The sequence below is a fragment of the Lissotriton helveticus genome, chromosome 11 (genome assembly GCF_964261635.1).
Source record: "Lissotriton helveticus chromosome 11, aLisHel1.1, whole genome shotgun sequence".
NCBI classification, from domain to species: Eukaryota; Metazoa; Chordata; class Amphibia; order Caudata; family Salamandridae; genus Lissotriton; species Lissotriton helveticus.
In genome coordinates, this window is record NC_136072.1 from 539,445,235 (window position 1) to 539,457,384 (window position 12,150).

The 12,150-nt window shown below is 48.3% G+C and overlaps 1 protein-coding gene across 1 annotated transcript in view; it reads right to left on the minus strand.

The window, feature by feature from the left end:
• LOC144791528 (inositol polyphosphate-5-phosphatase A-like) overlaps positions 1-12,150 on the minus strand; it is a 358,038-nt gene that overhangs the window by 119,863 nt on the left and 226,025 nt on the right. The window contains exon 7 of the mRNA XM_078666240.1: positions 1,790-1,842. Coding sequence (XP_078522366.1) covers positions 1,790-1,842 — 53 coding nt within the window. The remainder of the gene's footprint in view (positions 1-1,789; positions 1,843-12,150) is intronic.

Consider the following 12,150-nt stretch of genomic DNA (forward strand, 5'->3'; position numbering starts at 1 on the left):
TGTAGAGAGTGGAGCAAATATAAGGAGTGCAGGGCGCGGGGCGCTGTAGGAACTGATAACGGGGCAGTAGTGGAGGGAAACTGTAGGAGTGCTGGTGCTGGAGTAGTAATGGCCGGGGAAGTGTTCCTGATTTGGGGAGCTGTAGGGATGGTGATGGAGTAGTGTTGGGGGGAGCCATAGGATCGCTGGACGGTGTTGGCGCAGTAGTGGTGTTGAAAATGTAGGAGTGCTGTATGTGGGGCGCTGTAGGGATGGAGATGGAACAGTAGTGGACGGAAACTGTGGGAGGGCTGGATGGTGCATGAGCACCCCAGCAGCAAGCTGTGCCGAACAGTCCACGAGCATCTTTTGACTTAGCAGCAGGGGGCAGTGCAGGAAGAGCTGGCTCTGGTGGGGCCCTAGGGTGTCGGTGGCTAGCAGCATGTCCCTGGGGGCGGGACAGGCCGCCGGTGACGGATGTCACAGGCTTCTGCAGGAGACTCAATTTTTTGTTGAGATGCACCAATCCCGTAACAAGTGGAATAGTTTCCTGGCAGGTCACAGAGCCCTGGAAAGCAGCAGTAGAGTCCTGACAGGAGGTAAATGGTACTAGTGAAGGGACAGGCTCCTTTTGGGTGGCAAAGGCTTTTTTTGGGTAGGGCAGGATTCGTTTGAGTGACACAACTTCCTGCTGCGTGGAACCAGGCTCCTGGTCAGTAGAAGTAGCCCTTTGTCACAGAGTCCTGGTCTTAGGAACATGGCCAGGGGCGGTATGCAGGTGTCTTCGGGTGGCACTGGTTCATGACAAGGTCCAGGCAGTGGCACAAAGCCTTGCGTGTTGGAAACGTGCCAACAGTGTGGCACAGATCTCCGGTGGTTGGCATACCGTCCTGGCCCACTGAACAGGGTCTTGGTCACTGGCAAATGGTCCTCCCTGGTGGAACAGCATGCCGGGGAGGGAGATGCGTTTAATGGTTGGCACAAGGTTCTGGCAGATTAATAGTTTCTTAGGGAGTGGCACATGAGCTTGCAGAGTGGCACAGAGTTTTTAGGAGTAGCACAGGGTCTAGCAGACTAACAGTCTCCAGTTAGGCGGTGCAGGCACCTGTTGGAGGGAACAAGGTCCTGCTTGATGGCACAGGTCTCTGATGGTTGGCACGGGCTCCTGCCGGACAGCACCGGCTGGCTTGATCTCCAGCTGCTTCCGAGAAATATAATAGTCCAAAAGTCACCCATTAGGCCCAAGTCAGGAACATGTCAGCTCACAAACAAATAGCATTAATCTCCTGCAGAGGAAAGTGCCTATTCAGCTATAAAAGATGGACAATTAATGTTGTGTCAATAGAAGATTACAGCTTTCCCTGTATGCCACCCACTCAGGCATACACTGCTTATTCAAGGCGCGCCCTATATCGTGGTGCACACCAGACACTTAGGGCACACACCACCAACCTCAAGTGTGTACCTCATCATTGGCACACGCCACAAACCCCGAACGTGCACACTGCATTCCATCCACGACACACCGCAGGTTGTGGATTGAATATACAAGTTGCTGGGTACAATCTCTAGGATTTTGGAGCCTGTGTATGTGTAAGCCCATGCAGCACGGATATGCGTAGTGCACCCAAGACCTAAAGGAGGCTCACATAGAGGTGAAATGAGGCGCTGTGCGGCAGCTGTGCCAAGATGTCTTTCACAAGGTTAGGATCTAAATCATGAGTCCACATTTCCACTCAGATAATCAGAGTCTCGAAGGGATTCCTTCCGGTTCCCTACTGGTAGGATCATGGTAATTTAGAAAACCTACCAGCCCTGAATCCTCCAGCGACTCCTCATGTATCCTTTCCGTGTCCAAGAAAACTATAGGAAGGAAAGGGACATTCATCAGACAAGAGATAACCAGATAATACAGCTTCACCCACCAGTTCACTAAAGGAAACCCAGCAAACTCAGAGAAGTCCATCCCAAAGCAAGCCCTTAGAGAACCATCCCACAAGACATAACTAGAGACACAAGGCAAACTCCAGAGAACCGTAATACAACAAGGCCCCAGAGTCACCAAGCAATCTCCTAGTGAACACTATCTAACAAACCTCCTGAGAAACCAAGCAAACTCCAGAGAACCGTAATACAACAAGGCCCCAGAGTCACCAAGCAATCTCCCAGTGAACACTATCTAACAAACCTCCTGAGAAACCAAGCAAACTCCAGAGAACCGTACTACAACAAGGCACCAGAGTCACCAAGCAATCTCCTAGCGAACACTATCTAACAAACCTCCAGAGAAACCAAGCAAACTCCAGAGAACCGTACTACAACAAGGCACCAGAGTCACCAAGCAATCTCCTAGTGAACACTATCTAACAAACCTCCCGAGAAACCAAGCAAACTCCTAGAGAACCATTATACAAAAAGAACCCTGAGACACCCACAGACTCACAGAGAACTACTATACTACACACCTGAGACTCCTGACAAACTCCAAGAGAACTGTAATACAAGGCACCAGAGACACCAAGCAATCTCCTAGTGAACACTATCTAACAAACCTCATGAGAATCCATGCAAACTCCAGAGAACCGTAATACAACAAGGCACCAGAGTCACCAAGTAATCTCCTAGTGAACACTATCTAACAAACCTCCAGAGAAACCAAGCAAACTCCTAGAGAACCATTATACAAAAAGAACCCTGAGACACCCACAGACTCACAGATAACTACTATACTACACACCTGAGACTCCTGACAAACTCCAAGAGAACTGTAATACAAGGCACCAGAGACACCAAGCAATCTCCTAGTGAACACTATCTAACAAACCTCCCGAGAAACCAAGCAAACTCCAGAGAACCGTAATACAACAAGGCCCCAGAGTCACCAAGCAATCTCCCAGTGAACACTATCTAACAAACCTCCTGAGAAACCAAGCAAACTCCAGAGAACCGTAATACAACAAGGCACCAGAGACACCAAGCAATCTCCTAGTGAACACTTTCTAACAAACCTCCTGAGAAACCAAGCAAACTCCAAAGAACCGTAATACAACAAGGCCCCAGAGTCACCAAGCAATCTCCTAGTGAACACTATCTAACAAACCTCCCGAGAAACCAAGCAAACTCCAGAGAACCGTAATACAACAAGGCCCCAGAGTCACCAAGCAATCTCCCAGTGAACACTATCTAACAAACCTCCTGAGAAACCAAGCAAACTCCAGAGAACCGTAATACAACAAGGCACCAGAGACACCAAGCAATCTCCTAGTGAACACTTTCTAACAAACCTCCCGAGAAACCAAGCAAACTCCAAAGAACCGTAATACAACAAGGCCCCAGAGTCACCAAGCAATCTCCTAGTGAACACTATCTAACAAACCTCCCGAGAAACCAAGCAAACTCCAAAGAACCGTAATACAACAAGGCCCCAGAGTCACCAAGCAATCTCCTAGTGAACACTATCTAACAAACCTCCTGAGAAACCAAGCAAACTCCAAAGAACCGTAATACAACAAGGCCCCAGAGTCACCAAGCAATCTCCTAGTGAACACTATCTAACAAACCTCCCGAGAAACCAAGCAAACTCCAGAGAACCGTAATACAACAAGGCCCCAGAGTCACCAAGCAATCTCCTAGTGAACACTATCTAACAAACCTCCTGAGAAACCAAGCAAACTCCAAAGAACCGTAATACAACAAGGCCCCAGAGTCACGAAGCAATCTCCTAGTGAACACTTTCTAACAAACCTCCAGAGAAACCAAGCAAACTCCAAAGAACCGTAATACAACAAGGCACCAGAGACACCAAGCAATCTCCCAGTGAACACTATCTAACAAACCTCCCGAGAAACCAAGCAAACTCCAGAGAACCGTAATACAACAAGGCACCAGAGACACCAAGCAATCTCCCAGTGAACACTATCTAACAAACCTCCCGAGAAACCAAGCAAACTCCAGAGAACCGTAATACAACAAGACCCCAGAGTCACCAAGCAATCTCCCAGTGAACACTATCTAACAAACCTCCAGAGAAACCAAGCAAACTCCTAGAGAACCATTATACAAAAAGAACCCTGAGACACCCACAGACTCACAGAGAACTACTATACTACACACCTGAGACTCCTGACAAACTCCAAGAGAACTGTAATACAAGGCACCAGAGACACCAAGCAATCTCCTAGTGAACACTATCTAACAAACCTCATGAGAATCCATGCAAACTCCAGAGAACCGTAATACAACAAGGCACCAGAGTCACCAAGTAATCTCCTAGTGAACACTATCTAACAAACCTCCAGAGAAACCAAGCAAACTCCTAGAGAACCATTATACAAAAAGAACCCTGAGACACCCACAGACTCACAGATTACTACTATACTACACACCTGAGACTCCTGACAAACTCCAAGAGAACTGTAATACAAGGCACCAGAGACACCAAGCAATCTCCTAGTGAACACTATCTAACAAGCATCCCGAGAATCCAAGCAAACTCCAGAGAACCGTAATACAACAAGGCCCCAGAGTCACCAAGCAATCTCCTAGTGAACACTATATAACAAACCTCCCGAGAAACCAAGCAAACTCTAGAGAACCGTAATACAACAAGGCACTAGAGTCACCAATCAATCTCCTAGTGAACACTATCTAACAAACCTCCCGAGAAACCAAGCAAACTCCAGAGAACAATACAACAAGGCACTAGAGTCACCAAGCAATCTCCAAGTGAACACTATATAACAAACCTCCTGAGAAACCAAGCAAACTCCAGAGAACTGTAATACAACAAGGCACCAGAGTCACCAAGCAATCTCCCAGTGAACACTATCTAACAAACCTCATGAGAAACCAAGCAAACTCCTAGAGAACCATTATAGAAAAAGAACCCTGAGACACCCATAGATTTGCAGAGAAGAACAATAGTTACTTACCTGTAATCTGTGGTTCTCCAGTATTGGTGTCTTTCATAGATTCACATGCCTGAATCATTCCCCGTCGTCGGAGTGGGAGTCCCACGGTACATAAAAAAGCAATAATATGCCATAAATATGTAGTAAATACCAATAAAACAAACCAGGAAGTATAGTAGCCAAAGCTACAGTATGAAAAACTTCCACATCTATGACTCTCCTAGTCATTTTGTATAGTCCAAACTACAGCCAATCAGGTGCCAGCACCCACCAGAATATTCTCCCCAGAGGCTCAGGCTCTCAGATTTTCTCGCAAGGAGTGAAGGTAAACCAAAATAACCTAAAAGCCTCTGAGGGGAGGTGGGCGGGTTGCATGTGAATCTATGAAAGACACCAATACTGGAGAACCACAGATTACATGTAAGTAACTATTGTTCTTCTCCAGTATTAGGGGTGTCTTTCATAGATTCACATGCCTGTATCAGAGTAGCTAGCAGTACATATCCATGCTAGGCAGACGCCAATGGTTGTAAAGCTTGTCAGCATATAAGTCATAAAACAGTGTAAACTGAAAATACACATATCATATAAGCATAGGAAAATGCAATCATGTAAACATGTGTAAAAACATAACATATGAAGCGTCTGACAGCAGTAATGGAAATGGGAAACAGAGGCTCACCTTATTTGAAAAGATTTCGTAGAACTGCACGACCCACAGAAGTATCAGCTTCGCTGGTTGCCTCCAGACAGTAATGCTTGGTAAATGAATAGCGACTGGCCCAAGTAGCCGCTCTGCAGATCTGCTGAAGAGGAACTCCAGCAAATAAAGCCGTAGACGATGACATTGCTCTTGTGGAATGAGCTCTAGGAGCTGCTTGCAACAGTCGTTCTGCTTGCATATGGCAAAAAGGCAATGGCAGAAGATATCCATCTCGCAATAGTCTGTTTTGAAACTGCCTGCCCTTTATGAATAGCACCGTAGGTGATAAACAGTTGGTCAGAAGAGCGTAAGGCGGATGTCCTCTGCAGATAGAATTTAAGACATCTCTTAACATCCAGCGTATGCAACGCCCTTTCCGCCGGTGTTTGCGGGTTAGGAAAAAATGACTTCAGAATTATTGGTTAGTTGAGGTGAAAATCCGAAGGTACTTTAGGAATGTACTTCGGATTAGTGCGGAGTATCACAGAGTCACTTGTAAACTGCAGGAAAGGATGGTGAACTGTAAAGGCCTGAAGATCACTGACTCTTCTGGATGATGTTAAAGCCAGCAGCAGTGCTACCTTCCACAAGAAATATTTGAGATCGGCCTTGTGGATGGTTCGAAAGGATGCCGCATGAGTTGTGCCAGGACAACGTTAAGATGCCACACCGGAGGTGGTCGTCGTACTGGAGGGAACATCCTAAAGAGGCCTTTAAAGAATTGTTGTATAATCCTCGCAGAGTATAAGGAATTAGTACCATCCTGCCGATATCTTGAGATCGCCGCCAGGAAAACTTTCAGGGTTGCGTGAGACAGGCCTGATTTTGCTAATTGTAGGAAGAAAGGTAGAATCTCTTCCGGCGTTGCTGAAAAAGGGTGAACCCCGTTTGCGCGACACCAGATGCAGAAACGCTTTCATTTTAGACTGTATGTCTTTATGGTAGCGGGTGCCCTTTCCCTGGCCAGAACCTCCTTGCATTCCTCCGGGATGTTTAGGTGGGCGAACTCACGGTACTCAGGCGCCAAGCCGCTAATCTCAGTGATGTCGGATCTGGATGATAGACCTGACCGTCCTGCATGCTGAGTAAGTTCGGGATTGGATTCAACTGAATCGGTTCGCACTCTGACAGAAGAAGAAGTTCTGTAAACCAATACTGGCGCGGCCATCTGGGGGCAATCAGGATCAATCTGCAAGGTTCCTTTTTCATTTTCCGCAGAACCCTGGGAACTAGTGGAATCGGTGGAAAAGCGTACGCATATGTCAGAGACCAATCTATCGAAAACGCATTCCCCTGAGAGTCTTTGTGGGGATGCCAGCTTGCAAAGAATTGGCATTTGCTGTTGGTCTTTGTCGCAAATAGATCTAGGTCTGGACGACCCCTCAGGCGAAAGATGCGTTCCACTGTCTGCTGATGTAGTTCCCACTCGTGAGTGGAGACTGTCGTCCTGCTGAGTGCGTCTGCCAAGACATTCTCTGTTCCTGGAACATGCACTGCTTGAAGATTTACATTGTGCTTTAAGGCCCATGCCCATAAGTCTTGGGCTTCCTGGGATAGGAGAAGAGATCGTGTTCCTCCCTGCTTGTTGACGTAATGCATGCTTGTTGTGTTGTCTGTTCTTATCAACACATTGGCATCCTGAATGAGTGCATGAAACGTCTTGAGTGCTAGAAATATGGCTCTCAGCTCCAGACGGTTGATGTGCCATCGCTTTTGTGGAGCAGTCCACTTGCCGCTGATTGTGAGACCCTGAAGATGCGCTCCCCAGCCCTCGAGAGACGCATCCGTAGTGATGGTGAGGCTTGGTGCCTCTTGAAAAAATGCACACCCCTGCTGGAGATGTCGTTTTTGTGTCCACCAGCGTAGAGAGTTTTGCATGAGCGGTGTGATCCTGATAAGATTTTCGAACGTTCCGGAGACCTGTAACCACTGCAGGTTTAGCTCTTCCTGGAGAGGTCTCATTCTGAGGCGACAGTTTGGCAGTAATGGGATGCAAGAAGATACCATCCCCAGAAAAGACTTGTATAGCCGAACAGAAACTGACTTTTTTTATAACAGATTCTGCGCCATGTTTTTGATCTTCATTTGTCTCTCCTCCGAGACAAAAGCTTGTAGTTTCTGGGTGTCCAATGTTGCTCCCAAGAAAGCTTGTCTTTGAGAAGGTCTCAATTGGGATTTTTCGAGATTGATGGAAAGGCCCAGAGATTGGAACAGGTGTAGACACTGTTGTAGATGAGATTGCACGACTTCACGAGAATTGGCCTTTATAAGGCAATCGTCTAAGTTTGGGAAAATTTGGATTCCCTCCAGCCGGAGGTGCGCCGCTACTGGAGCCAGAACCTAGGTGAAAACTCTTGGTGCTGACCGTAGTCCGAAAGGAAGAACTTTGAATTGGTAATCCCTGCCAGCCACCCTGAAGCGCAGGAATTTTCAGTGGCGAGGTAGAATGGGAATATGGAAATATGCATCTTGGAGATCTAAGGTGACCATGTAATCTCCCGCTGCCAAAAGATGTAATATTTCCTGGAGCGATAACATCCTGAAAGTTAATTTCCTTAAGTACTTGTTTAGAGCGCGAAGATCTAGAATCGGGCGCCACTCTCCGTTTTTCTTCCTTATTAGAAAAAATCTGGAGTAAAACCCCATTCCCCTCATCTTCTGAGGTACGCGCTTGATCGCTCATTTTTGCATCATCAATCTGATTTGGGCAAATAGCTCCTTCAGGTGAGCTGGAGGTGGTCCTTTCAAGGGAAACATTTGGAGGAAATTTCTCGAATTCTAGGGCATGACCACTGGCCACAATATCCAGGACCCATTTGTCTGATGTTATTGACTGCCAATTTGAGTAAAATTTTGATATTCGCTTTCCAATTCTTTCTTGAGAGCAGGGCAGTGGTGGTGGCAGGTGAAAAGTCTCATTGGCGCTTATCTTTTCCGCGGTAATTCGCTTTTCCCCTGTTCTGGGCATAAGTAGGCTTTCTCTGGCCGTAAGATTGATAGCGTTGAGCATGGTATCGTTGATTGTTTTGTCTGTAAGAGGATTGTTGGTTATATCCACCTCTGTTGGAGGACGATCCTCGTCCTCTCGCTCCTCGAAAGGGCAGCTTGCGGAATTGGAGGGTGTCTAAGGATTTTGCTGTTTTTGTATCCTTCTTTATTGTCTGTAAGGCGTCCTCCACCTGAGGGCCAAACAGATATTCGCCATCATATGGCATGTCCAGCACCTTACTTTGGACTTCTTGTCTAAAGGAAGTAGAACGTAGCCAACCCTGTCTACGAAGAACCGCAGCCCCCGCTAGCTGTCAAAAGCCCGTTGAGGCTACATCCACTGCTGAATCAATAATCTCTTCTGAGATTCTTTGGCCTTCTTGCAGTATCTTTAGCGCTTCAGCCTTAGAAGGTTCAGGGAGGAGGTCAATGAATGGTGCAATGTCTGACCACATCTGTCGGTCATACCTTCCTAAGTTGGCCAACGAATTTGCCGCTCGAACTGTCGTAGCCGCCATAGTGGAGACACGTTTCCCTATCGAATCTAGGCGTTTGCCATCTCTGTCTGGCTTGGCTGTAAGCGGAAAAGAAGGGTTCCGAGCCCTCTTTTGAGCTGCCTGGACAATCACAGAGTCAAGCTTCGGCTGTCCGATAAGGCACGCAGGAGATTTGTCCGGTGCTCTGTACTTCTTTTCCAAACGTGGCAGGACTGGAGGAATGGATGCCGGGGTTGCCATGACTTTTATACCCTCCTGCCAAATAAAGTCAATGATGGGTATAGACTTAATCTGTTTCCTGGGCTGATCCTTAAAGTCATATAGGAAACAGTCTTGTTCCTTATGCTCCATATCGATGTGAAAACGTTTAGTTGCACGTTCCATTAAAAGGTGGAAGCTAACCACGTCCACTGGTGGTGAGATTGAGACTGCTTGATGCAAAGGGGAAGGTGTTTGAACCTGATATTCATCCCACTTCGACTCATCCTGTACCTCTCCTTCTTCTCTTTGCTCCTCCTCCTCCGAAGACTGAGGATCTACTTCCTCCACCTGAGACTGCGGAGTAGGTGAAGCAGGATTCGTTGGTTGTAAAACTGGCACCGGTACTTCAGAGGCCGGAGTAGCAGGCACTGAGCCTGTAGCTTCAGAAGGTGGAAACCTTCTATAATATTCGTCCAACATGTATTGTAGGTTGGTCAGTAAAGCAACTGGTACTTGCGCGACAGGTACACTGTCCATCTGGGGCGCCATCTGTACAGGTGGTTGTTCATCCTCCTGTTCCTCTTCTTGCAACTTGATATTCAGCTCAGAAGGACAAGTGGCTGCTCCGAATGTATGAACCACGTCATCCTCACTGTCCGAATCTAAAAGTCGGTCAGGCACCTGCGATGATGGCTTTGGTGTAAAGAACACCGTCGACGGTGACCATACTGCAACGCAGTGCAAGATGACAATTGCGGCGTCGACGGTGTGTTTTCCGCTGCTTCAGTAGCAGACGTCAAAGGCTCCGTCGACAGTATCGTCGACGGGACGGACTTCGTCGACGGGACGGACTTCGTCGACGGGACGGACTTCGTCAACGGAACAGACTTCGTCGACGGAACAGACTTCGTCGACGGAACAGACTTCGTCGACGGAACAGACTTCGTCGACGTAGTGAGAAGTTGGCCTGATATATAATGTTCACTATTCTAGTGAGCACTATGTATCAGTCCAAACAACCCTTATTGATGATTGGTTGTAAGTCAACCTTATAGACCAGCTATCCTAGTAGCATGGATACGAGCAGTCTAAGGCTAAGACTCTAGAGGGCGTGTTAAGCCAGCTGTTTTACCATCACATTACCCCTTGAACACCAAGTGAAAGGACACCACACAAGTTGTTATGAAAATAAACGTATTTTTATTTATAACAAGTCTACCCTGAACTCTTTATGAGTCAGGGAGCTAAGCACACAACAAAACTCTTACGAAAATACTTTAAGTCGCACAATTTACACAAATGCCCTAGGGGCACGAAAAACCATATACACAGTAAGTGGAATGCGAACTTGCTAGCAGGTAAGTAATACTTTTCTAGACTCAGGAATCGCTAGGCCTACAATTCTAAACACTGGGATTAGATGCAGGAGGCCTGTGGACGTCGTGTGCAGAGTGGGAACTCTCACGCGTAAGGCGGGAAAAGTCTATGGAGGCTAGCAGTTGCAAAGTTACTGTTCTCTGGTGAACCCGACTAGGTGGGTCGAAAACGGGGGTGGATCCGAACACTTAGGGTGTTGGACTATGCTGAAGCACCGGAGTACTTGGTTTACCTAGCCCAGGGGCTGCGGCTGCATAGGGTTGAAGTTGCGTCGGAAACCCACGTTGAAGAACCAGGAGCCTGAAGAAAGAGTTGCTGGCAGGCGGCCAGTGAAGAGAGTTCGTGGAGATCCAAGCCTGGATCAGGAAAGAAGAAGACCTGAAAGCAGAGGGGACCAAGTTCTGAATCACTAGCCAGTGATTAGATGGGCACCAGGGTGGCACCGGACGAAGTCACCTCGACCAGGTGAGTGGGCGCTGCTGGGCTCTGCAGTCTCTCGGACCAGGAGGCGTTGTCGGCGACCAGGATGGAGGTGCGAGCTGTCCCACGAAGGTCTCTGCTGTCGACGTTGCTGGTCCCAGGATTGGGGCAACAAGTCTTGGCAAATGCAAGGCCCACGCGGTGGAACTAAAATGGCGTCTTGAGTGGACCAGGAGGGTCCAGGGTGCTCCTCTGTTGGAGGGGAGCAAGGGCTAGTCTGGAGCAACCAGACCAGCAGTAGTTGTCGTCGTGGAGCGTCGTGAAGGGGTCACTAGCCAACGGGCAAGTGACCTGGACAACGCGGTGAGCAGCAAAGAGCAGAAGGGCCCCACGCAGATCTCGTGGATGCAGGGGGGCTGAACTTCGGTGCTGGAGCTGCTCAGGGTCGGGGCTTCTCTTACCCCAAAGCACTCAGTCGAGGGTCACTCGGGAGTCGTGCTGGACAAGCGTCGTGCAGTTCTGAAGATGGCCGGTCCCTCGAGGTCTCGTCGCACCCACGGATCACAGCTGGGCTGATGATGTAGGTTGAGGTCAGAGGTGCCAGGGAAGCCGGTTCTCGTCGTGCTGGAGCAGTCTTGATCCGAAGGAGGGACTGGCAACAAACCGCGATACTTGGTTGGTGCCTGCTGCTGCAGGGTGACTACTCCTTAGTCACAAGGGAGAAATCTTGAGAAGAGTCTTGAGTTCCTTCTTGCAGAAAGTAGTTTCAGGATTCAAAGATGATCTGATTTGGAAGGGGGCCAGTTCCTACCTTTATCCTGCAAAAAGGGGCTGGCACGCGACTAAGTCCTGCCCTATGGGTGGGACTAGGAGGGGGGTGGTTACACCCCTCTCCTTTGGCGGGCTTTCCCCAGATCAGGGGCTGGAGTGCCCCTGGAACTGGTTCTAGCCGGCCTATGCACAGTGAGCCCCGGGGTGCCACTTGCAGTCACCTTCCTCTAAAGCCCTGCCTACCTAGGATACACAAAATCCTGTCTGGGACGGTGCTGGCACCGCCCCTGGCAGGAAACCCTTT